This window comes from Balaenoptera ricei, chromosome 13 (genome assembly GCF_028023285.1).
Source record: "Balaenoptera ricei isolate mBalRic1 chromosome 13, mBalRic1.hap2, whole genome shotgun sequence".
Lineage (NCBI taxonomy): Eukaryota > Metazoa > Chordata > Mammalia > Artiodactyla > Balaenopteridae > Balaenoptera > Balaenoptera ricei.
Genome location: NC_082651.1, coordinates 82,504,734 through 82,531,132, shown reverse-complemented (window position 1 = coordinate 82,531,132; position 26,399 = coordinate 82,504,734). Strand labels below are relative to the sequence as shown.

At 41.8% G+C, this 26,399-nt stretch overlaps 1 protein-coding gene across 1 annotated transcript in view; it reads right to left on the bottom strand.

Annotated features, from left to right (window-relative positions):
• The window catches only part of HADHA (hydroxyacyl-CoA dehydrogenase trifunctional multienzyme complex subunit alpha), a 48,314-nt gene that overhangs the window by 1,544 nt on the left and 20,371 nt on the right, over positions 1–26,399 (bottom strand). The window contains exons 8-17 of the mRNA XM_059893439.1: positions 19,060–19,182; positions 18,480–18,598; positions 16,450–16,506; positions 14,671–14,780; positions 10,318–10,452; positions 8,052–8,223; positions 4,936–5,022; positions 2,060–2,200; positions 1,577–1,645; positions 591–786 (exon numbers count right to left, since the gene is read on the bottom strand). Coding sequence (XP_059749422.1) covers positions 591–786; positions 1,577–1,645; positions 2,060–2,200; positions 4,936–5,022; positions 8,052–8,223; positions 10,318–10,452; positions 14,671–14,780; positions 16,450–16,506; positions 18,480–18,598; positions 19,060–19,182 — 1,209 coding nt within the window. The remainder of the gene's footprint in view (positions 1–590; positions 787–1,576; positions 1,646–2,059; positions 2,201–4,935; positions 5,023–8,051; positions 8,224–10,317; positions 10,453–14,670; positions 14,781–16,449; positions 16,507–18,479; positions 18,599–19,059; positions 19,183–26,399) is intronic.

Genomic DNA, 26,399 nt, shown 5'->3' with positions numbered 1-26,399 from the left:
TTGTAGATCTAGCCTACTCTAGAAATTGGTGTTTGTCAGAAGAGTTGGCAGCGAAGGAAAAAAGAGCTTGTGTTTCCTGGAGCTTGGAAATCTGTGTATCTGGGTAGGAAAGGCCAGGTGGGTGAGTTTTAATGTCCAGGTATGCAACACCAGGCCCTAGGATGCCCAGGTCCTAGTGTTGATTTTGTTGCTACTTTGCCGAGAGAGAAAACCACCTCTCTGGTGGGCCTCAATTACATCCTTTACTTAGAGGTTTACTTCCTCCACAAAGGTGGTCAGACAACATTGAAAGCCTGGATGCAATGCTCCCGCAGTATCACGGGTGTAGTAGATGCCTTGGGCAGGATGAAATGCCTGTCAATCTTGCATAGCCTGGGCAACGGCAGAGCCTCAGGAGGCCAGAGTTCTGCCTTTTGTCCATGATCTACAGGCCCAGCCTAGAAAGAGGTGGTCATGAAACCATTTTTAATTTCCCTATGACAGTGGGCTCTATGTTTAGAAACACTCTTCCACATGGGCCTTCTGCAACTCTTTGGTCTCAGGAACTCTGTCACGAATGATGCTAGTTACGTTTCTTTGCGGCTACTCACCCAGGAAGCCCTTGGATATCATCTGCTTCAGCACTTCTAGGCTTCCACCTGCAAACCGCTCCCCAAACACTTTGCCTAGATTTTCTGCTACGTGTTTTGCTACATCCACGCCAACTTCATCCACCAGTGTAGCAGCGCCCACAGGAAAGCCAAAGCTTGTGGTCAGGGAATCCAGCTTCTTAGGGCCAACTCCTTCCTGGATGGGAAGTAAAGCCGGACCTCAGGGGAAGGCCGTCCCAGATTCCCCGAAGGGCTCCTTGTGCTGCCCTCACAAACGGCCTTGTGCAGCACCCACTTCTCTTCTGGGTGCCGCCTGGCCAGGCCCAGGACTGGGACTGTTTCACTCAGGGAAGCACAAAGAGGCTTGGGAGCCACAAGGGGAAAGTCTGAGCCTTTCCTAACCTACAGAATTTTAAGGAAGTCTAGAGATGAACAAATTATTCATTTCCTTTTTGTTTGCAATCCTGGATCTCAAGAATAATGAGATTCCACGCCAGACAGGGCTAAGTTTCCCGATGCTGAGAGAAGAGACGTTGCCGAGGAGCAGTACTGTAGAGTCCTGTGATGCCCAGGTCTGGTAAGAGCCCAGTGAGGAGTGGCCACGCCCTTCCCGCCAGTGACCGACCTGTATGGCCACTGGAGGGGTCTGCGTGCAGCAGAAGCAGGTGTAGCACCAATCCGACCAAATGGGCCCTGTTCCGGAAGGGGATGCAGAAACCGCGCACAGAGCATGTCGGAGGCCTTTGGCTCACTGGAGCAGGGAGGACGCTAAGGGAGCAGAGCTAAAATTCTGCCCATCTTAGTGCAGTGTCAGCCCATGACTTCCCAGCCCTGTGTGGAAAGAGAGGGCACCAAAGGGCCTTCTTGGAGGAGAGCCAGGAGTCAGCGTATTAGAAGGAAGCCGGCTCCTCACCTTAACATTACCAGTTTGGAAAACTAGTTTAAAGAGTGGAAGATGCCTCAAACATTCTGAGATCGATACCAACCTGGAGAATTCTGATGACTTCAGACATCATGGGTGCGAGGCACCTGGTGGTATAGAAGCCAGGTCCGTCCTGCCAAGGGAGAGAATATGAGCTCATGGGCCCCTCAGTTGTGGGCACTTCCCAGGTCAGAAAGCGGTCTCTCTCCCCCGGAAGCCACTTCAAAACTCAAGGTGATTTATAATCTCCATCAGAATCCTTAATATTAAACTGCAAGGGAAGCCATAGCCAGGGGCAGCCTGGCTTGAATCCAGGAGCACAGCAGACAGTCTCACAGTCATCTGAAAGGTCTGGAATGGCTGGGAGAACCCGCCATATCCCAGACCCTGACTCAGCGGTCCACCACTGTCCATACCATAGACCACCAAGGGGAAATCATGTCAAAAGCTGGTATATTTAAACTGAAGAGTTACAAACAAACCTGGAAATATAAGGAGGCTTCATAGAACCTTTCTGAATCTGCTGCTCTGACACACAGCTCCTTACCTTAACCACAATGATGACCTTCCCCTGTTTGAGACCAACTTCTACAGCAGAAGCAGTTGTGTCCTTAGAAGTTTTTGGAGTTGTGATAATCTCCAGCAGCTGCATCTTGTCCACAGGAGAGAAGTAGTGCATGCCAATCACCTGGCAAGGGGGGACAAAACACCGACAGATTTAAGAACTCTGAGAGGGGAAACTAATAGCATTCTTTTTTTTGCTTGGAAAGCACTGCAGAGAAAGGCGGTTGTAATACAGGAATACTGCTTGGTACCGTCAAGTGGTTTGGTTCCATGGTTCTTTGATTAAAAGTCCAGTATGTTCAGGGGAGAGCTAACTGGAATTCCATCTGCTTCTAGGGCTTTTCACTAAGGGCAATGGATCCTACCAACAGTTAATGCCAAAATCGCAGCTAAAGGCCAAATTAGATTTACTGGGGAAGAATGAATGAGGGTTCCATTTATATTAATGATGTTGATGGTTTGGGTGAGAGGGTCCACTTTTTATGGGGTGTGGGGGGAGACAGGCAGAAGAATTACTTACTATGCTGGACTGTCAGAGATATATTTGGATTTTACATCAATGCGTCTCACCACCAGGATACTGTCGGCCCTTCGTATCCACAGATTTCGCATACACAGGTTCAACCAACCGCAGATCCAACTGGTTGAATCAGATTCAACTGGTCTGACTCCTTGGATCTGAAACCTGAGGATACAGAGGGCTGCCCGTATTCACTGTACTACACTACTTTATATAGGGGACTTGAGCTTCTGTGGATTTTGGTATCTCCTGGTGGTCCTGGAACTAATCCCCCAAGGATACCCAGGGACGACTGTACTGGGTTTAAATAACATTTCTCAACACTCAAATTTCCTCAAGGCTCATTAAACCAGTGACTCTCAAAGTCAAGTACCCAGACTAGCCGCACTAGCATCACCTGGGAATGTCAGAACTGCAAATTCTCAGGGCCTCCCCAGACCTACTGAATGAGGAACTCCAGGGGTAGGGCCCAGATCTGTGTTTAAGACGCCCTCCAGGTGATTCTGATACATGCTAAAGTTTGAGAACAGCCTCATTAAGCTAACAATTAGATAGTCTTCACAACTGAACTGTGAAAGAAGTCTATCCATTAATTTATAGTTTTGCCTCCACTCCCCATTTTAGCTATAAGGTATTAACTAATATCTGCCACTGACTGACTGCTTACTATCCACTATTCATTAACACATTTATCATTTATCCTTTACATTTAATCCACTACAACTCTGTGAACTAGTCAGTCTAATGACCTAGATGAGGAAGAAAGACATCAGGAGGTTAAAATTAGTAGCTCAGGGTCAGTCAGTAAATGGCAGAGTGGGATGCCATCAAGGTCGGCCTGTCTCCACAGCCTGCCCACTTCCCGTTGTGTAACACACAGGTCACTTGCATGTTACATCAACTTATCAATCCAAAAGTTGCTTCTAACCTCTAAATTATCCTTCTACTTATGTCTAAAATACTTAAAAAGACAGGACCTGATTCAGACTGTACTCCTGAGCAAAAGGAATTAGCCTTTACCATGTATAATTTATATACAATAAAACGCACATATCTTAAAGTGTTCAGTTTGATGAGTTCTGACAACTGTGTATCTACCCACGTAATCACTACCCCAAGCAAAACCTATCGACATCGTTCAAAAAAGCTGTGCCAAAAGGTGGCCAGCTGTGTCCTGGACTGCTGGGACTTTCTCAGTTGTAGCACTGGAGGGCCTGTGTCCTGGGCAAACCGAGAGGGTTGGTCGCCCTACTTGTGCCCCTGTGGCCTTACTCTTACGTGAATGACCTAGGCAAGCAGGTGCTAAAGCCGCTCAAGGTCCCTGGGCACGAGGACTGCTAAGCGTGACGCTTGTGCTGCTCCACGGGGGAGAGGAGAGGGTAGCATCCAAGGCACAGCAGCAGGGTCTCCTCCGCTGCCCTCCAGCGCTGAGGAGCTGCTGTGAGTGATTACGACGTGGCCAGACTGTCTACCTGCCATTACTCCGCGTTTGTGTCTTCCCTCAGCTGCCGCTTCTCCCCATGACCTCCTCCTGCCATCACTGAACCTGCCTCTATCAGGCCCACACCACTTCTAATCTGCTGCGTGCTAGGGAACAAGATGACCTTCAGTTAGCAAGCTATTAGAATGGGAATTTTCGTGTTTTTAGTACATGGACTTTGTATTAACAGTTTCAGCTGCTTAAAGGCCTTTTATATTTCCTGCCTACTTTTGGCTGGTTCTGCTTCGCTGAGGCTAACCGGTATCCTCCAGAGAGGCGAACTGTTTTATTTCTCCTTGAATGATTTCACTTGATCTCCCTGGTAGAGAGCAGAAGTCCAAAGATAGATTTCTAGGCATCATTCCAGATACTCACTGTAAGTGCTTCTACATCCACCCCTCTCATGTCCTAGGTAGAAGCTCTAAGCAAACCGGGGTGGACACATCCCACCACAGCCCCTGATCTTCCATTCCTGGATCTGGAGTTGGAACCAAACCCATCCCAGACAGTCACCAGAGTCTGCTCTGTAGCTCAAGTGTTATTTTGGAACATCTCTTCTTATTTTAGGGTCTATCTTTCAATACCCAATGTAATAAACGTAGGTTTTATAGTCTGAACCTGAATAATAATACCCATTAGGGATGCAAATCACCTATAAAGGTATATTTTAGTTGTAGTTCACTTGTTCCTGCATCTCACACTGGTCATGGTACTAGCTTTTTTGTGCCCAGTTTCTGGGACTACATCATCACCCTCATCCACTCCATAATCCATACCAGTCCCTTCTCATATTCTAAGCCTTCATCAATGAGCCTGAAGCAGTAAAACATTTCAGGGTTTTCCTCTGTTCAGAATTTACCTTCTCAGGTCTTTTACTGATAGCAGCAATTTCGTTGATTGGGAGAGCAGATGTGTTGCTGGCAAAGACACAGTGATCTGGAATCACCTGCAGGAGAAAAGCATTTAAGAGTGTGTCATGTAGGCCTGGGAGATGACTGGAGTCCAAAGCAAAGCCAATGAGTGACACTTGGGCCCCGCCCACCCTTCACCTTTGAGAGAACAAACCATAATGTGCATGCCTATTTCATGTTACACATGTGTTACTAAGAAATGGTACACCACTATAATTATATCTACAGTGCATGAATACTATTATCTATTAGCTTTATCAACCTGCAGAATAGTGTCTAATGGAGATTCTCTTAGCATTCTGCCCACAATCTCAGCTTATTCATATTTTTATTCAGATGCTTGGATGAAAAACATGGAAGGCACAGCTGTCAAATTTGTGCAAATCTGGGCAGGCAGAATCCTAACATCAGAGATGAGAATCAAGATTCAAGATACATTCAACACGCTGAAAAACTGAGTGCAAAATAAGATGAATTATAATGAGGATAAAGGTAAAGTACTGCATTAAGATTTTATGAAAAAGAAGAAAGAGAAAAAAATAACTGAGTAGGTACCTAATGGGCAAGACCTGGCTTGGCAGTAAACTTGTGTTAAAGAGCCCATGATTTTATTTAATCAAAAGTATAACGTGAGCCAAAAGTAGAGCCTGATGATCAGAAAGCTAACATAGTCTCAGGCTGCATTATTAATGGTATGGTGTCTAATGTCGGTGGTAAAATTCTCTATGAAGAGCAAACCAATGTCTCCAAAGATGGCTGGCAACAATCCTTCCCCTCCTTGTACATGTGTGTCTCTCCTCCCATCCAGAGGCACAGTCTCTTTCCCCTCCTCTTAAATCTGGGCTGGCCTATGACTTGCTTTTACCAATGGAAAGTAGCAGAAGTGACTCTGCCAGTTCCAGGCCTTGCCTTATGAAGTCCACTGGCTTCTGCCTTGCTCTCTTAGAAGCCAGCAGCCATGCTGCAGAGAAGCTCTGGCTCGACCACTAAGCGAGGACAGGCCACAGGGAGAGGGAGGCGCCCCAACCAAGCTTTCAGCTGAATGCAGTCCCACGAGTGCCCCCACTGGGAAGCCACGTGGAATTAAGGGCCAGCCGCCTCGCAGAGCCCTGCCCTAACTGCAGAACTGTGAAAAGGACATTGTTTTTGCTGTTTTTGCGGTGGTTTGTCACACGCCAAGAGAACACTGAGACATGGTGAAGACAGCAAAGGAGACAAGCAAGACAGTGAGGGATCTGGAGACAAGGATTATGAAGATATCAAAGGAGTGAGTTTCTTTAGTTCTGTGGAGAGGAAGAGAAGTGAAGTTTTAAATCCCCGAGGAATACCACATGTAGATTCAGCTTTACCATTTTCCCGTAAAGAAAGGCGAGGCCAGGTAAGAGGATGGACTTGATGGCCTCCTAAAGGTCTTTCACTTGAAATTCTTTGATTTTCCAAATACAGATCTGTTCTGGACCTTGCTCTTTTCCACCCTTTCTGAAAAACTTTTTTGAGTATCTCCTACCTTAGATGATTTCGCTAGCTTCTCTAAAAAGGTAAAGGCCTGTGACATGTTACATAAATAACTACAACATACGTTAACACTTTGGATTTTACCTTTAGCAATAATCTTCTTATTCTTTTCTTACTATCTGCTAAAAATTCATGATTCCCCGAATATCCTCCCTTTCCCCAGTCCATGGACTTCACGGACATATAAAACCCCTTTTTTTTTCTTTCTTTCCCTTCTCTTCTCCCTTAACCTTTATGTTTCAATGGGAACTACTGTATTGATTTGTTCATAGTCTGCACTTCTCTTGATCTGATCCCTCTTCTTTCTCTTTCTTTTCCTTGATCACTGGCTTCCCAACTGCTAAAACTAACAAACTTTTCTACACTCAGATACTCCTAAATCCTGATTTTCCAAAAGCAAATACCATCACCCAGTCAGGTGACAAATGCTCTTTTAGTGGTAAACGGCTCTGTCTGTTTTTGCCGCCCCTCAGTCTACCTTCCATTGGCCCAGCAGGGCCCCCAAAGCCCCGGGAACGTTGCGTCCATTTCTCTGCTGCAGTGCCACCTTGCACAGAGAGAACACACACCCACCCAGCTCTTCTGAATTCACTCCCTCAGCTGAATCTACATTACACTCTGTCTAAAGAAAAGATTTTGGAATGTGTGTTTCACAAGTGGAATCCAGCCCAAACTGAGTTGCTTGTCGTTAGTTTCTAAACCCTCCTTAGGTTCAGTCTTTAGTAGAGCAGAGATTGTCCTCCCATGGAAGGGAGTCTTAGGAGTACAGCCCACTACTCAAGACACCCCAGAATGTTGCAAAGTCAGTGTCATTTTATTTACACCATTTACTAACCTACACTCTGTTTATTTAACTATAGGCTAGTCGAGGCCCTGGTTCTACCTCCTGCCTGGATTACTGCCATCTCTTCTTTCCTTCTTTCCTCTTTCTTCATACCACCCAGTTCAAGTACTTGTTTTGTTCATATCATCCCATCTCAAGAGTTGACTATGCACAGCATTTGGGCTCAAGACCAGAGTAGCACTTCCACAAAATGAGCATCTGAATCCTGCCTGGAGAAACTGTTTCTCCCTGTTTCCTCTGCTGCCTAGACCTGAATTAGTTTAGTTATAGCTTGCAGCCAACCAATAATGTCAAGATGTCTGGCTACAGTCCATGAGGTTATTTGTATGTTTGGGTGACTGAACTCCCATATAAGGCTAATGAACCCTGTGCTTAAGTTAATAAGCTACTCGTTTGCCTTTCCTTAGGACTTTGATTTGACCTTTATACACAGTGTGCATGGGTTCACATAAAAACTTACATTTGGGGGACACAGTTTTGAGGGGCGCAAGCCTGCTGTGTCCCCTTTTGCCTGGCAAAGCAATAAAGCTGTTCTTTTCTACTTCACCCCTCCAACAAACAAACAAACATACAAAACCCCTTACATCTGAGAATGAATGGCCCTATAAAAAGAACCACAAGTTTCCTATAGTTCCTTTAAAAAACCCTGTCTCTGTGTTCTCCACTCACAACACTAGGATTCAGTACAGCAGGCCCCTTACTTACTGCTTCTACTTCCTTGAGCACTTTGTGCTTAAGACTGAGGTCCTCAAAAACAGCTTCAATCACCATGTCAGCCTTTTCAAAACCCTGGTAATCGAGCTGCCCAGTCAAGTTGCTGAAAAAGGCGTCCCTTTCAAACGATGTTAGTGCTTTCTTCTTCACTTTATCATTCAGTCTAGGAAAAAAACACATTCCTAGTCAGAGGGGGAGAACAGGAAACTAACATTTACTGAGTGTCCATGGGCCAGATAGTGTGCTGTGTGTTTTTCACCAACTCAGTGAGGTAGCTCCCATTTTGAGGGAGCTGAGCTGCTCAAGGAGACTCAGAGGGATTTGTGGTCCAAGAGCGAGTTAAGGGAGGGTCCTAGGGTTCACACAGGTTGACCCCCACATCCATATTCTTTCTACTAAAAGATGCCTCTACATGCCCAACCTGCATAAATGGTATCACTAATAAAACAGTTAAATTTGCCAAGAGGAGTAAACATGAACACTAAAATGGCAAACAAGAGAGCAGCTCTAGTAATTCTCTACCTACAATAGCTCTAGTAATTCTCTACCTACAATAGCCAACACGGGTCCTAGACCACGAGTTTATACTTGCTTACATATCATTTTGTTATTCTGTAATTGTGATCTACCGGAGGACAGAGACCAAGCATTATGTCATATATCCTTAATCCATTTCCTGGTCAGTACCTAGTAGCACATCATATTGATTACATAAAATATTAACTCAAGGTTTCTTCTTCCCCATAGAGAGCTAAAAAGGATTCCTGCTACTCAGACACTTAATTGTTTTTTATTGCCAAGGAAAATAGGCTCCCTTAGGTTTTAATCTGACTGCACTTTCAGAATAAATGACCTAGAATTTTCCTCTGAATGAAGAATGAAGCTACACCCCATTCACTAGTTTCCTTAACCAAAAGAAAAATTAAAGCCACAAGGTAAGTTCAAAGAAGTAGTCAGTTTAAGTCTCCAAAGTATGGATTCAAATATCCTGGTTTCTGACAACCGTGTCAGCAGTCAGCAAGCAAGATTCTTGTGAGAGTTCAAAACATTATTAGTTGCTCTAATTCTAATGCCTAATGAAACTATTCCCGAGAGAACAAGAAATATGTACGTCCCAAGTCAGCAGTACAGGGAGGGGCACTCACCAGAGCCCGATGTTTCTAATGCAAAAAGGGAAACCCGGGACAGCTGGATCCAAAAGAGATCGAGGGGGAAAAGCTATTTTAGAGCAATTTCTCATTTTGGTGACTGTATGAAACTCTGGAAACGCTCGCGTGCTGGTCTCAGGGCAATGGTGTTATCGAGCACATGCCATTTTGGGGGGTCAGAATCTTTTACTACAATGCCTTGCTATCTTACATTAAGACAGTTGCTATCTGCCAACATGATTAAAACTGCCAGGTCCTGCACAGTATTATGGTAGCAATATATGAGCAGAAAAGGGGTAAAAACACACTTAAGCTACATAATCCATTTAAGAAACAAAAAAACTAACTCAACTAAAAGTCACGTGCAAGACCATCAAAGCTCAGCCAGCCTTAGACAGTCTATTACATTGGAGCAGAGAAATGAGCTGAAACAAATTCCCAGTTTGGCCAAGTTGCTGCTCCATTCTTCCCCTCTGCAAAACAGGCAGTATGTGTGTGGGGTGGGGGAGAGGAGGGAGGGACGGGCAGGAGGGAGAATAATATTCCCCGTTTATTAATTCAGAAGTAAGATGGAGACACAGTCCATAAGATCCAGATATTGTGGAGCCAAATCAGTTAACTGTTTCTCTATAGTAACGCCAGTCGAGAAATATGAGGTTCATGAGTTCTGATCCCAGCCCTACCTTCAAGATGCAGTTACACGTTTCCTCATATCCTTATCTCAGTTCTCTCTATAGACACAGTCATGCTGTTTCAATATTCTATAACAATACAGCAATTAAAATTCACAAACATGAGACTTTCTAGTCTGATATCAAAGTATAAACTATATGGCATTTAAAAACGTCTAATAAATAAGGTTTTCTCTTCTGCACTCAAAGACTACAGACTCCAATGATGTTAATGATTTATAATAACATTATCTGCAACAACCGCAAAAAAAAAAAAGAAAAAAAAGTGAAAGCAGGAATGAGCATGTCTAAAAAGCAAAGGAAATGAGACTTAACTATGGAGTATCCAATACAGATCATGTTCAGGAGAAAGGAAACTGTGACGGCAAAAACCAAAACACATGCTACTCTCCCAGCAAAGGCAGAGAGCAGGCTTACCCTTTGAACACTTGTTGCTGTCCTCGCCCCAGCGCGGCTAGCGTAGCATCCTTCAGTGTAGTCTGTAGGCCCTTATCCACGGAGACCTGGGCGATGCCGGCCCCCATTAGCCCTGCGCCAAGAATGGCGAGCTGCCTGAAAGGAAAGGATGAAATGACTTTTGGTATAAATCTTAATTAATTCAGTAAAAGTGGGAGATTGCCCAGGTCATCATCCAATAAATCAACTAAAGCAGGGACAACAATAAGGTATTTAAAATAATTTTTACCTACAAAAAGACATCTTTCATAAATGACTGATTTTCAAAGTTAAATGCAAAAATCCGTTAGGTCTACAAGAATTGGTCTACCCAAGGAGACAGAATTATACTGATCTTCAATCATACCTGAGATCACTGAAAACAAAACAACATGGATTACGCTTAAATTAACGAGTATTTTTCTTCAAACAAAAGCCAACTTGCAGTGATAAGCCTAAAGACTAATCTCTCTTCTTCCAACTACTTACTTGCTAGTGATTTTGCCATTTTCCAGTCATCTTTCATTTCTCTTGAAATCTGTGCCTTTCTCACCCCTTACCTGGATTGGTTCAAAAGCCTCTTGGATGGTTTCTTTGCTTCCAGACCTTACCCCTCCCTCAAACACCTCCATCCATGCACACTACTGCCTTTTCCACCCCTGAATTCCTCTTGAACTTGTCAGGACCCTTAAAATTTGGCTTACCCCACAGTATTTTGGAACAGCTTCATGTACATCATTTTTGTCTCCTCAACTAAATTCTAAGCTTTTTGAGGGACAGAGATCATGTCTGATGACTCTTTTTAGTTTTCCATAGTTTTGGAACAATATGCCATTTTCCCATAAGTAACTAAAAAAAATTTTCAGAACAACTTCCTTCATAAAAGAAGCCCAAGTTTACAACACCGTAGACCTAAATTAGAGTTGTTTCATTCATAACAATTCTGTTATAATGTTCAAAAATCATATTCAAGACCTGAAAAGGCACCCTAACTTCAATTCCTGGGAGTATCTTTCAAATGCATCTTTGTGATAATACACATTTTTATATGGTGAGTGTTAAGTACCTGGAGACCATGAAAAAATAGGGTAGAAAAACATAAAGAACAGGAGCTGAAAAAATTATTCATGTATTTACTGCATCAAAATTAAAAATTTGCTTGACAAATGACCCCACAAAAGTTAAGACAACCATAGAAGAGGAAGAAATTTGTAACAGGTACAGCAGACAAAGGATTACTACTGGGGAAATATAAAGAACACACATATCAATTAAAAAAGACAACCCAATAAAATGGGCAGGGGTTTATATAAAGCAATTCACAGAAAAAGAAAACAAATCGCCAGTAAAATGCCCAATTTCCCTAATAATCTGGGAAATGCAAATTAAAACGAATGTATTCTCTCCCCACCAGATTGGCAAAAATTTTAGAAGTAACAGTGAGGATATAAAAAATTTTGTTCTTTCATGCATGGTTGATGGAAGTATATACTTTGTCCTATATAGGAGGTCAAATGTATTAAAACCAAAAATTGCATCTTCTACGACCCAGTAATTCTACTATCTACTCTAGAGAAATGCACTTATGCACAAGATGATATGCTGTGAGGAACAGTCATACGATGTTTACGATAATGAAGAATTGGAAGTCATCAATCTTTCAGTAGAAGATGAAAAGGAACAAGTTAACTGGTATGTACCCACATACATAGTCTCCAAGTCGTACCACTGACGAAAAAGATTATAGGATTCATACTGAAGGATCCCTTTTATATTAAAACATTCAAACCATAAACACAAAACATTCATCTAGTATTCAAACTTCCTTATAATAGTTTTTTAAAAAAGGAGATTAAGAATGCATTCTTTGCATAAAAAATTAATTTATAAAAAGAGAAAATACATAAGGAATTCAAATTATTATCCGAGGCAAGGGGGAAGAGGCCTAGAGAGACAGAAGTGGAACTATTACTGACAACTGGGAAAGCAGGAAGGGGGATGCCCTTTCTTCAACGTTCTTTATTAAATTTTCGGTTCAACCTATTCTGCCTTGCGTACCTTATAATTTATTCTTCATTTCTAAGATGATGTTACCTTTTCTTCAATTTATTTCCCAAGTTAGGTCAACTCTTACATCATCCTGTTTTTCTGCCCATTTAATTCTGAGTTTTTGAACTTTTGATTCAAAGTGATTCTTTTCTTATCTGTAAATATTTATTTAAGGATATATAATTCAAGTTTGGAAGCATTCTGCTATAGTGTTCTTTTGCATTGTGGTTGTTTTGGGGGGAGAATTTTTGTAAGCTTAAGTATTTTGATTCTCATTTTCTTATTTCTTCTTACATGAGTTTCACATGCATGCTGCCTGTCTTTTCTGTGTACTGGTGCACAATAACAGCTTCTCCAGGTGGTATTACATGCTATTTGCATATAACAGTAAGAGTTACATGCAGACCAGAGTAGGAGTCAGGAGTGGCTAATTAGCTTAAGAGTAAACATTTTATAATTTTAAAATTTTTAAATTAATTAATTAATTAATTTATGGCTGCGTTGGGTCTTCGTTGCTGCACACGGGCTTTCTCTAGTTGCAGCGAGCAGGGGCTACTCTTCGTTGCGGTGCACAGGCTTCTCATTGCGGTGACTTCTTTTGTTGTGGAGGACGGGCTTTAGGCACGCGGGCTTCAGTAGTTGTGGCTCGTGGGCTCAGCAGTTGTGGCTCGCAGGCTCTAGAGTGCAGGCTCAGTAGTTGTGGTGCACGGGCTTAGCTGCTCCGCGGCATGTGGAATCTTCCCGGACCAGGGCTCGAACCCGTGTAACCTGCGCTGGCAGGAGGACTCTCAACCACTGTGCCACCAGGGAAGTCCAATTTAAAATTTAAGAGTAATTTTTGCAGGATGTGTGAAGAGATGCAGATTAAGTGGCCATATCATCATTCCACTGCAGCGTGGAAGTAATTTATCTCACCCACTGAATGCGAGATATTGTCAACATTAGGTGGTACACAGACAACCCAACTGATACCGATCACCACGTGTGCTGGAGAAGCAGTTACGGTTGTATTTCATATTCTAATTTGGAAATCAGCCCCCTTGGCAAGAATCTTGTCTGTCTCACCCGGGCTTCTTATTGATTTCCTCTTCTGCTTTGGATTGCAATCTCATTAAAGGTGAGCGGTTGGAGAAGGTAGTAACATTAGCTGCTTTCACAAATCCCTCTCTGTAATTCAGGCAGACAGTGTTCCTCAACCTCAGCACTACTGACATTTTGGACTGGATACTTCTTTGTTGTGGGGCTGTCCTGTGCACTGTAGGATGTTTAGCAGCATTCCTGGCCTCTGGCCACCAGATGCCAGTACCATCCCTCCCTCCCCAGCTGTGACAACCAAAAATGTTTCCAGAGATTGGCAAGTGTCCCCTGGTGGCAACGTTGCCCAGGTTAAGAACCACTGAGCAGGGCTTCCCTGGTGGCGCAGTGGTTGAGAATTTGCCTGCCAATGCAGGGGACACGGGTTCGAGCCCTGGTCTGGGAAGATCCCACATGCCGCGGAGCAACTGGGCCCGTGAGCCACAACTACTGAGCCTGCGCGTCTGGAGCCTGTGCTCCGCAACAAGAGAGGCCGCGACAGTGAGAGGCCCGCGCACCGCGATGAAGAGTGGCCCCCACTTGCCGCAACTGGAGAAAGCCCTCGCACAGAAACGAAGACCCAACACAGCCAAAAGTAAATAAATAAATTAATTAAAAGGGAAAAAAAAAAAAAAAAAAAAAAAAAAGAACCACTGAGCAAGGGGGTGAGTTTAGGGGCATTACTAAACTTAAAACGCTGAAGAGCTATTTAGGCGGCATAACACTGAAAGCCTCGCTGAAGAGAATAGATATGAAACAGGTAAGTAGACTCTCAAACGCTTAGGCTGTAAGCTAAACGAAGGACAAGACTTTAATGACTAGAATGAGGCTTTACTTTTTTTAATGAGGGAGAAGTGTGAGTTCCCAGAGATGGTATCTCAAGTGACAGGGAGAGACAAGGTCATTAAACAGCACATAGTGTGTGTATTTGGTTTAGGAAGGGGAAACCTAAACCATATTTCTAGGGGACATCAATAGTGAGACAAGAATGCCTGTACAGGAGACATTAGAGAGCTCAGGAGAAAACTCAGCACAGGCAGAACTCTGAAAGCCAAAAAATCCTTCGTAGGAATAGGGATCTAAAGTGCTCAGGACAGAAGAGGTTTAGGGCAAGACTGAAGGCATAAATCTAGCTCTATGGACCTTCAGAGACATCGACAAGAGTAGCATGTGCTGAAATCCACAGGGGCTTCCTACATAGAGCTGACTTACTTAACCTCCTTCTGCGGAGCTCCAAATTTATTCTTCTTGCATAGGGTCTGACCACGGTAAAGTCCCATCAAGGCTTTTGATTCTTTGGTCATTGCAAGCTCTCCAAATTTCTGGAAAAAGGGAAGAAGAAAAGGTAGAACTTCTCAGTCTTGGAGACGTGGATTCTTTCGGGTCAGTTTCTCTGCAGAGCAGAGGTAACACATGCAAAGCCTCAGGTCCTGAGCTGCTGAAGTTGGTCTCCTGCTGAGCGTCTTTCTTTCACTCTCCTCATCTGTACCACTTCCAACTACTGCTTTGAAAGGTTCTGGATATAACTGAGCTCTCAAGATTCTCTACACCAGAAGTTGTGGTAACTTTTTTCATGGAATTAGAGTGTCAGAGCCAAAATGGACCAATCATCTCAACCACTGCTCTCATTTTAAAGACTGGGAAGAGGAGGCTCAGAATCTGACCCTGCTCAAAGCCACACTGCCTCAAAGGGGCAGAAACAGAACTTGAACCCAGGCAGTATGACTCCCAACTCCAGTTCTCCTTCCAGGGTAGCAGGCTGCCCCATGTGATATCTACCACTTTAAAAGGACCTTAACACTTACAGAGAACAAGTCTCAACTTCGTGGGAAAGAGCATGAGATTTAGAGTCTGTATTTGAAAGAACTGAGTTTAAAGCCTGGCCCTGCCATTTCCCAGTTGTGAAGCTTTCTTCATCCTTAAAATGGGAAAAACAATACCTATTTTACAGTATTGTTGTGGGAAGTAAATGAAAACACTAGTAAAATGACTGGGCCTCAATGTTAGCTATCACCATCATCAATATTACTAGAATTTACTGGTACGATTACATGGTTGCAAACAGCACTTAAAAGAAGGAATCCCTCTAATAATGTTGCCTTCATGTCTGAATAGAACCTGTAACAATGTTCTACTAATCTTGGCAAAGTAGGTTCTATTCAATAAACCAGTGATTTTCAAACCATGGGTAGAAATCTATCAGTGGTCATGAATTTAGCAGGTTGTGATAAGTAGAATAGATAGAAAATACTGAGTACAGTGTACAGGCTAATTATTTTGGGAAATATGCTTCAATCTTTCTGTACATATGTACCTGGTGATAATGTAAAAGAATTAATCAGAGTGCACTGCAGTAAGCAACCCAGTATAAGAAATGTTTTCTCTGGAACTTGTCCTGAGCTCTTCAGATATCTTTTATTCTATTATTGAAGAGCAATCATCCTTCAATGATTGCTTAAAACTTCAAAACAACCCAAACAACTAAAATCTACAATACCACCAACTTGTTAGGAAGTGGAAGGGGTGAGGTTGGTTCGTGTGTTGCTCTGTTTTCTTGTCTTAGTGGGTGCAAAACATTTCCCTTCATTTCCTAATTCACCAAAGGGAGGCTGGGCTTCACAGGTTTATCTCCAGGCTCTAACAAGTAAGAACCATATTTTTATATCAATGTACTCACTTTATCACAACAAAACCAGCCTAACTACAGAACAAAAAGTCCAAATGATTCCTTTTGAAAGGATTCTAACTCTGCCCCTGCTTTTCCTAGTTATACCCTCATTATTGAGAGCAAGTTCAAGTATCTGGGGACTACTAAGGTTTTCTTAGCACCTACTTGCTCACTGAGATTAATCGTAAGAAATGACAACCACTGGAAGAAAACATTTTTTTTACTAGGCTTTGAATACTTTACCTTTTTTCAGTTTTACACAGCATTGTGGATCTCGCTTTTTCTGTCTCTAATAATAAAACACTGAAAGGAAATAACTTTACCTGAGATTCAGAGAGATAGCCAGCATCACTCCCTTGCTCAATCCCAGTCTTCACTACCTAAAAAACATATAAAGTACTTGTTCCTTGTTGGAATGGGTTGGCAAGATATACAGTAATGCTGAAAAAAATTGCTAGTGTTGTTAGTCTTCAAAGAGTAAGTCAAAAGTCTAGACTGGAGTGAGAAAGAGAAGAGGATTGAGTGCCTTATTGCTTAAGACTGACTTAATTCTCCATCTCTGAGGCTACTGCTCAACCTAGCATAAAATGGAAGGAAATAAAATAGAAGGAAAGAGAATTAAGAAGTCAGAATAGGAAAAGAACACAGAGGTGCCACAGCTCAAACTCCACCTCCTTATCCTTTGAATCCTGTTATTTTGTTAGAGAAAGAGTTGTCATCACCCCTTTCTGAGTCCAATAATAGGTTTACCTTTTCCTCTTAACTCCCTTCCCTCCTGCTTGAATTATTCTTCCAGCTCCTCTCCTGTTCTCCAAATGTGGGCAGGTCCCCAAAGTTCCACTTGCAGCCCATTTCCCCCTCTATTTATTCTTCCTCAGGAACATCATTTAGTTTATCACATTAATCATGAACTCCATGAAATTCAATTTAACATTTGGGGTAAGTACTAACCTAAGTACAATAGCAAGTATAAAAGAAATAACCTTGTATTCAATCACCATAATTTAATGGTGATTAAAAACAAACAAAAAAACAAATAAATCAATCTATATCCTTAATTGACTTCTCTGTCTAAACTACTGTTGCTTGAATTTCCTGAATACCTAATCTCAACACTTCTAAACCTTAACTCCTAACGCTCTTTGGCAAGTCTCTTACTACCTTCGTATTTTTGCTTTTACTATTCTATTTCGGGGTCTTATTCAAACTTCAAGTCTGAATTACCAGAATAGTTTCCTAGTTCATTGCTCTACTTTGTCTCTCTTTCTAATCCATTTTTACTCACTGCCATGAAAATGGTTCTCTATGATCTATATAGGACAAAGATCAAATTTCTTAATTAATTACTGTCTACCTTTTAAAATCTACCTTCGGTCTGCCTTTCTGAAGACACTGCATTATCCTCCTACAAAAACTGATCTGATTTGATGTTCCCTGAAGAGCCTCATGCTTTCCAGCTTCTGTAACTTTGCTCAAAATGCCCATCCTACCTGGCACTGCTTTCTCATCATGTATTCTCTAACAATTTCAGGGATCATTCCCTCCTCAGTGAATTTAGCAATCTTCCTCTGTCCCAGTTAGCTGGCGTTATCCCTATGCAGTTGCATACCGCCTGCATCCTGCCATCTGCCTTACCACATATATGGGTTTAATCTCCCCAACCCAGACTGTGTGAGGTGAACGGAAGTAGGGGACCACGTTTCATGTTTTATATACTTTGGCGTCTTCGGCTCAAAATATACTTGTTGACTAATTCATTCTCCAATTCTGAAATCTTTGATTATTGATCTTGTCTTCAATTATTGCTCCTTTGATCTTGGACTTTCCAGATTGAAGATTTTATAAATTTTAAAGTCTACCTTTAGACAGATGTTTCTCCAACTCTGTGATCATTTTAATTATCCTCCTTGATCTTTTCCAGAACTTCTCTATATCATTACATCTTTTTCATAATTATGGCAATGGAAAGTCAATGAGACATTTTAGGTAATGACAATGGTTTTGACTAAGGACAGAATACAGCCATTAATTTTGTTTCAACTACCTCTTAATTAATGTCCAATATTTTACTGGCTTTGTTATACTGATATGACATAGGTTCCTTTCCTGGTTTATAACTGGTAATTTTAAGCTCATCAACTAAAAAGTATGCCTGGCACTAATTTTCCCCAAATACCCATTTATATAAATCCTCATAGCTTGCTATGCTCTTGTGTTATTTTTGGTAAGTACTTTGATAGCAGCATGAAGAACTTTAGTACTGGCAAACATGGTGCTGAATGGCAATAAAGAGTACTGCTCTAGACAAAGGGAAGAAGCATGAGAAATGTGGGAGTATGGGGTAAAGACTCACATCAATTATTTTCAGAGGTGCAGGATAAAGGCCTTTGGTCTGCTTTCGTACTTTTTCTTCCACCTTTTTGTAAATCTGTTGCCTGACAAATGGAATACTCATGGCATACGATGTCAATTCTGTAAGGTAAAATGCTTTTAGATCCTTACTGGAAAGAGCCCAGCCTCCCTTGTTAGTTTGTTCTGTAAACTCCATAAAAATGCAGTGATTCTAGCTATCTGAAAGAACTGCTCTTTACTCTGATATAAACAATCTAAATTTCAACCTAAGCACTTCTTTAAACATTAGTTGATAAATATTAAAGCTTGGTGTTGAGTACATGGGTGTTTATTACACTGTTACATTATTCTATTTTGGTATTATTTAGAATTTTCCAAAATAAAAAGTTTTAAAAAAATGTCTTTAACCTGTGTAAGGTCCAGGACTTGAGCCTAGAGCAGAGTTATTGCATCCTTTAAGGTTGACTTTACACTTAAGAGTAAATAATGCACTTACCTCTTCCTCATTTCGGATTTATAGAAAATAAAATTAAATTCACTGGAAAGAAGCTTTGCCTTAGTTCTTTAATAATGACACTCACTTTCTACCAATCCCTTGTCTCTCTTTGGAGAGATCTTTTTATCAGCTAGTCCTTTAGCAAAAGTAATTGCAACTTCTTCTAGGTATTCAATTGTCCGTTCTTCTGGAGGTTTTATTCCTGGTCCTGTAAAGATGAACACAACAGACTGGAATGTAAATCAGGCTTGGGTCAGTCCCAGGGAGACAAAACCCAGGCAGGCCAAAGCCAAAGGCTCCAGCACCCACTTTCAGCGCAGCTTTCTAAGTCTGACTAGAGACTGGTAGGTGGCAATGTCATGAACTATGGACTCAAAAAGAGAAGTCACATTGAGCGAAGGTGCAACAACCTCCTCCTGGTAGAAAACAAGTCTTAAGCCCTATTTAAGTCTGGCCTCCACTTCTGAGTAGGATGTATTATGTCTCATGAGGCCTGTTTTCTTGCTGCAAAACTGGAAAACAAAAAATCAATTGCAAAATCACATTTGTAAAGACACTGGAGAGCTGTGGAAGCAACAAAGGTTATATGAACAGAATTCCAGAGAGGGAAGAGCCTGTCCAATGTGAACTGATGATTGCTGGACATTGTCTTTCCTGGGGGTACATGATGCTTTTGGGCGTGGGCTGAAGATTGGACTTGGCTCAAGCAGAAGGATGCTACTGAGGGAAAGTGAAATGATCAGAGTTTTTGGTGGTCACACAACAAGTCAGTACTAGAAGAAACCAAACGCAAAGCTAGTTTTCCCGCATGGAACATTTGTGAAGTTCTAAGGTGGTGCAAGAGGCTGGAAGCTAGAGTGAAATCTCTTACAGTGTCATAATGTTTAGCACATGCAGTACTTGTATAGAAAAGAGGGACATGCCAAAAACATGCACCTGATTTTTCGCTTGAGGCAGAGCCTGATACCAAACTTGCTGGAGGCAGGAGACAAAGACTCAAAAAAGCCAAAGGCTGTTTTCACACAGCTATGAAAACAGACACCTACCAGGTTCTCAATCAAAAGCTTGTAAGAGCCACAATGGAGCGAGAGGTGGCTGAGGTTGAAAAGCCGATCTTGTGCCGTCTTATGGTGTGTAGGGAACAAAATCCCAGTAGAGGGAGAAGCCTGCAACAATATGCAACCATTCTCCCCCTTAAGACATTTGCCCTACTTTCAGCCTCCATGGAGGAGGAAGAAAATGAACTAAGCCCCAAACTTCTGAATGACAAAAGTGCACAGGGTCCACAAAAGTCATAATGTAATGCTGGAATTATGGAAGAATACTGGAGAGCAGTTGCTACACAAAAGGAGAGCTCCAGAGATCTACAGAGGGGCCCCTTGAAACTCAGGCGAAGTATCATCTGCACATGCATGAAAGGAAACTACCTGAGGCCAGGGAAAGAACCAACATAAAGGCATGAAAAGAAGCAAGAAAAAACATGGCCTAAAGCTAGGAGACAAACTGACCGATAGAAACAGATGCAGAAATGAAAAGATAGGATAAGCAGACACAATGTTAGGAAGGTTACTGTAAATTCATGCCATATGTTAAAGAAGGCAGAGGAAAACAGAAACATAATGAAGAGAAATTGAAGATGTAACAGTGACTCAAATATTACTTCTAAATATGAGAAAAAAACAGTACCTGAAACAAAAAATATAGGCAATTGGATTAATAGCAAATTATACTGTGAAGAAAAAAAGATCAGGAAACTTGAATACATGGCAAGAGAAATATAAACAGACTGAAAAAGAAAAACAGAGCTTCATTTTGGGACAATATCAAGTGATCTAAAATGTGTGAGACTGAAGTCTCAGGAAAGGGGTAGGGGACTAAGGAGACAAAAGACTTGTACTCTGAAAACTATAAGACACTGATGAAAGAAATCAAAGATGACACAAACAGATGGGAAGATATACCATGTTCTTGGATAGGAAGAATCAGTACTGTCAAAATGACTATACTACCCAAGGCAATCTACAGATTCAATGCAATCCCTATCAAATTTTCACAGAACTACAACAAAAAAATCTTACAATTTGTATGGAGACACAAAAGACCCCAAATAGCCAAAGCAATCTTGAGAAAGAAAAACAGAGCTGGAGGAATCAGGCTCCCTAACTTCAGACCATACTACAAAGCTATAATCATCAAAATAGTATGGTTCTGGCACAAAAATAGAAATATAGATCAATAGAACAGGATAGAAAGCCCAGAAATAAACCCACGCACCCATGGTCAATTAATGTACTACAAAGGATGCAAGACTATACAATGGTGGAAAGACAGTCTCTTCAACAAATGGTGCCGGGGAAACTGGACAGTTACATGTAAAAAAAATGAAATTAGAACACTCTTTAACACCATACACAAAAATAAACTCAAAATGGATAAAAGACCCAAATGTAAGACTGGATACTATAAAACTTAGAGTAAAACATAGGCAGAACACTCTTTTACATAAATCACAGTAATATCTTTTCCGATCCATCTCCTAGACTAATGGAAATAAAAACAAAAATAAACAGATGGGACCTAATCAAACTCAAAAACTTTTGCACAGAAAAAGAAACCATAAACAAAACGAAAAAACCCACAGAATGGGAGAAAATATTTGCAAATGATGTGACCGACAAGGGATTAATCTCCAAAATTTACTAACAGCTCATGCGGCTCAATATCAAAAAACCAAACAACCCAATCAAAAAATGGGCAGAAGACCTAAATAGACATTCCTCCAAAGAAGACATACAGATGGCCAAGAGGCACATGAAAAGATGCTCAACATAGCTAATTATTAGAGAAATGCAAATCACGACTACAATGAAATATCATCTCACACCAAGCAGAATGGCCATCATCAAAAAATCTACAAACAATAAATGCTGGAGAGGGTGTGGAGAAAAGGGAACCCTCCTACACTGTTGGCGGGAACGTAAATTGGTACAGCCACTATGGAGAACAGTATGGAGGTTCCTTAAAAAACTAAAAATAGAGTTACCATATGATCCAGCAATCCCATTCCTGGGCATATATCCAGAGAAAACCATGGTTCAAAAGATACATGCACCCCCAGTGTTCACCACAGCACTGTTTATAATAGCCAAGACATGGAAGCAGCCTAAATGTCCATTGACAGATGAATGGATAAAGAAGATGTGGTACATATATACAATGGAATATTACTTAGCCATTTAAAAGAAGGAAATAATGTCATTTGCAACAACATGGGTGGACCTGGAGATTATCACACTAAATGAAGTAAATCAGGGAAAGACAAGTATCATATGATATTGCTTGTATTCAGAATCTAAAAAAAAAAAATTTGATACAAATGAACTTATTTACAAAACAGAAACAGACTCACAGATATAGAGAATGAACTTATGGTTACCAGCGGGGATGGGAGGGTGGGAGGGATAGATGAGGAGTTTGGGATTGACATGTACACACTGCTATATTTAAAATAGATAACCAACAAGGACCTACTGTATAGCACATGGAACCTTGCTCAATATTCTGTAATAACCTAAATGGGAAAAGAATTTGAAAAAGAATAGATACATGTATATGTATAACTGAATCACTTTGCTGTATACCTGAAACTAACACAACATTGTTAATCAACTATATTCCAATATAAAATAAAAATTAAAAAAAAATCACCCTGAACAACAACAACAACAAAGAAAAGAAAAGCAGTAGGGGAGATGGAAAAATATTTAAAGAAACAGCCAAAAAGTTTCCAATTTTGATGAAAACTCCAAGCCCACTATCTAAGAAGCTCAATGAATCCCATGCACAGCAAACATTTAAAACACACACACACACACCAAGGCACATCATAAATAAATTGCTAAAATCAGTAATAAAGGGAAAACCTGAGAGCAGTTTGGGGAGGATTGGGGTAGGAGTGGAGAAGACACATTATATACGGATGACCAAAGATAAAAAATGACAACAGACTTTTCCTCAGAAATTATGCAAGTGACAACACAATGTAGATATCTATAAAGTACCAAAAGGAAAACAATGGAAATCTGGGATTCTATACCTATCAAAAATACCTTTCGAAAATGAAGACTTTTTCAAACAAATCAAAAAGTGAGAGAATTAACTGCCTACACTACACTACACTGACCTACACTATAGAGCATGTTAAAGGAAGTTCTTCAGGTTGGAGGAAAATCAAGCCAGATGGGAACTTGGATCTGTACAAAGAATAAAGAGCACCAAAAATGATAAATATATGAGTAAACAGAAAAGAATCTTGTCTCATTTTTTAAATCTCTTTAAAAGATAATTGTTTAAAACAAAAATAGTAATATGCTAAGGAATGTATAATACATGCAGAAGTATAACAAGAATAGCAACAGAATGGGGGGAAATGAAAGTATACCCTTTTAAGGTTCCTACCTTACATGTGAAATGATATATCAAGAGAGATTACATGTTAAAGATGTATACTGGACTTCCCTGGTGGCACAGTGGTTAAGAATCCGCCTGCCAACGCAGGGGATATGGGTTCAAGCCCTGGTCCGGGAAGATCCCACATGCCGCGGAGCAGCTAAGCCCATGTGCCACAACTACTGAGCCTGCGCTCTAGAGCCCGCGAGCCACAACTACTGAGCCCGTGTGCCACAACTAATGAAGCCCATGCTCTGCAACAAGAGAAGCCACCCCAATGAGAAGCCAGAGCACTGCAACGAACAGTAGCCCCCGCTAGCCACAACAGTAGCCCCAAGCTCGCGCGCAACAACAAAGACCCAACGCAGCCAAAAATAAATAAATAAAAATAAATAAATTAAAAAAAAAAAAGATGTATGCTGTAAACCCTAGAGCAACCATTAAAAGGGTAAAGCAAAGTAAAAGTCCAATAGTGAAGATAAAAAATGATTAATCCGGGGGGAATTCCCTGGCAGTCTCGTGTTTAGGACTCTGCGCTTCCACTGCAGGGCAGATGGGTTCAATCCCTGGTCGGGGAACTAAGATCCCCCATGCCACATGGCACGGCCCAAAAAAAAAAAAAAAAAAAAAGATTAATCCAGAGGAAAGCAGAAAGAAGAAAAAAGGAACAAAGAACAGATGGGACATATAGAAAACAAGCAGTACTGAACGAAGCCGAAATGCCAGAACCATGGTGGTACGGTAGAGGAAATATTAAAAGGCTTAAGGAAACTGGAACGTTAGCGTGGATTTATCATGCTGGACCTGCTCAGCACCCCTGGAAGGGTCAGAGGACACGCCTTTCACCACAACCAAGAGAAATCAATTTAGGAGGGGAGTCCCAGCATCCTTGAAGAGCTCTGTGGTTGCTCCTCTCTGTAGGTCAGAAATTACAGTGGCAACTGCTACCATCAACTAGGATCCCTAAATGCAGTGGGGATAATGGGATTCTGGGGTGGCAGGGGCCAAGGAGCAACACTCAATTGCCGAAAGCAAATGGGGCATGGTTACCAAAATGGATTGCAGAGCCAAAGTAAATAGTAATCAGAATAGTTTGACTTGTGGAGACCTATGGCGTTGGCTAGCTGATCATGGCATTCCTAGGAAAGAAACAGATGATGGGTGGCCCACTGGATTCAGAAGAATTCTAGGTCTAGTAAACGTAAGAATAACGTGAATTACCAAAGAGAGTCATTGGACATCCCTGGTGGCACAGTGGTTAAGAATCCGCCTGCCAATGCAGGGAACATGGGTTCAAGCCCTGGTCCAGGAAGATGCCACATGCCGCGGAGCACCTAAGCCCGTGCGCCACAACTACTGAGCCTGCACTCTAGAGCCTGCGAGCCACATCTACTGAAGCCCGCACGCCTAGAGCCCGTGCTCCTCAACAAGGGAAGCCACCGCAATGAGAAGCCCAAGCACCGCAACAAAGAGTAGCCCCCACTCCCACAACTAGACAAAGCCCGTGCGCAGCAACGAAGACCCAACGCAGCCAAAAATAAATAAAATAAGTAAATTTTGTTTAAAAACGAAAGGAAAGAGAAAGTCGTCGCCCTCATCAATTCTCAGAAATGAGCCAGTTTAAAGACCCAGAACCTCTTGAATAAAGGGGAGGTTGTAGCTCCTTGAGGGAATTATACTGTTAATCTTCCCTAAAGGGACTCTATGGTCATTTACCTTGAGGAAAGGGAAATAATCAGACTTTTGGGGGATTACTGGACACTGGCTCGGAACTGACAGTAATTCCAAAAGACTCAAAATGTTATTGTGATCCACCAGACACGGCAGGGGTTTATAAGGTCATGTGATAAAAGGATTATTAGCTCAGTTCTATCTCAGTGGGCCTAGTGGGTTCCTGAACTCATCCTTTGGTTACTTCCAGAATGCATGATTGAAATAGATATCCTCAGCAACTAGCTCCTTGACCTGTGGAATAAGGACTACTATAGTGGGAGAGGCCAAGTGAAAGCCACTAAAACTGCCTCTACCCAGAAAAATAGTAAAATAAAAGTAATACTGCATTCCTGGAGGGACTACAGAGACTGGTGCCACCATTAAGGACTTGAAAGATGCAGGAGTGGTGATTCCCACTGCATCCTCATTCAATTTACGTATTTTTGGCCTGTGCAGAAACCAGATGGCTCCTGCAGAATGACAGTGGACTACGCTAAACTTAATCAGGTGGTAACGGCAACTGCAGCTGGTATTCCAGATGCAATTTCATTGCTCGAGCAAGTTAACACATCTCCTTTTATCTCTTGTGTATTTGCTGATCTGGAAAGTGCTTTTTTCCTTGATAGCTGGTAGTAAAGACTACCAGAAGCAGTTTGCTTTCAGCTGGAAAGGCCTGCAATATACCCTTACTGTCTTACCTCAGGAGTGATCAATTCTACATCCATAAGTCATAATTTAGCCCACAGGGACCTTGATTGCCTTTTCCTTCCACAAGATACCATGCCAGTTCATTACATTGATGATATTATGCTGAATGGACCTGCTGAGCTGGAAGTACCAACTACTCTAGACATATCCATCTTAGTGAAATTTCTAGGGGTCCAGTGGTATGGGGCATGCTGAGACATTCCTTCTAAGGTGAAGGATAAGTTGTTGCATCTGGCCCCTCCTACCACAAAAAACAGGCACACCTAGTGGATTTTGGAGGCAACATCTTTTTTGGATGTGCTACTCTAGCCCTTTTACTGAGTAACTCGAAGGCTGCTAGTTTTGAGTTGGGCTCAGGACAAGAATAGCTGTTCTGCTCTTTAGACCATACGATTCAGACCTGAAGGCGCTTGAAGCATCAGTGGTAGACAGAGATGCTGCCTGGAGTCGTTGGCAGGCCCTATAGGCGAATCGGAGTACAGATCCTTAGGAATTTGGAGCAAAGCCCTACCATCCTCTGTTAATAATTACTATCCTGCTGAGAAACAGCTTTTG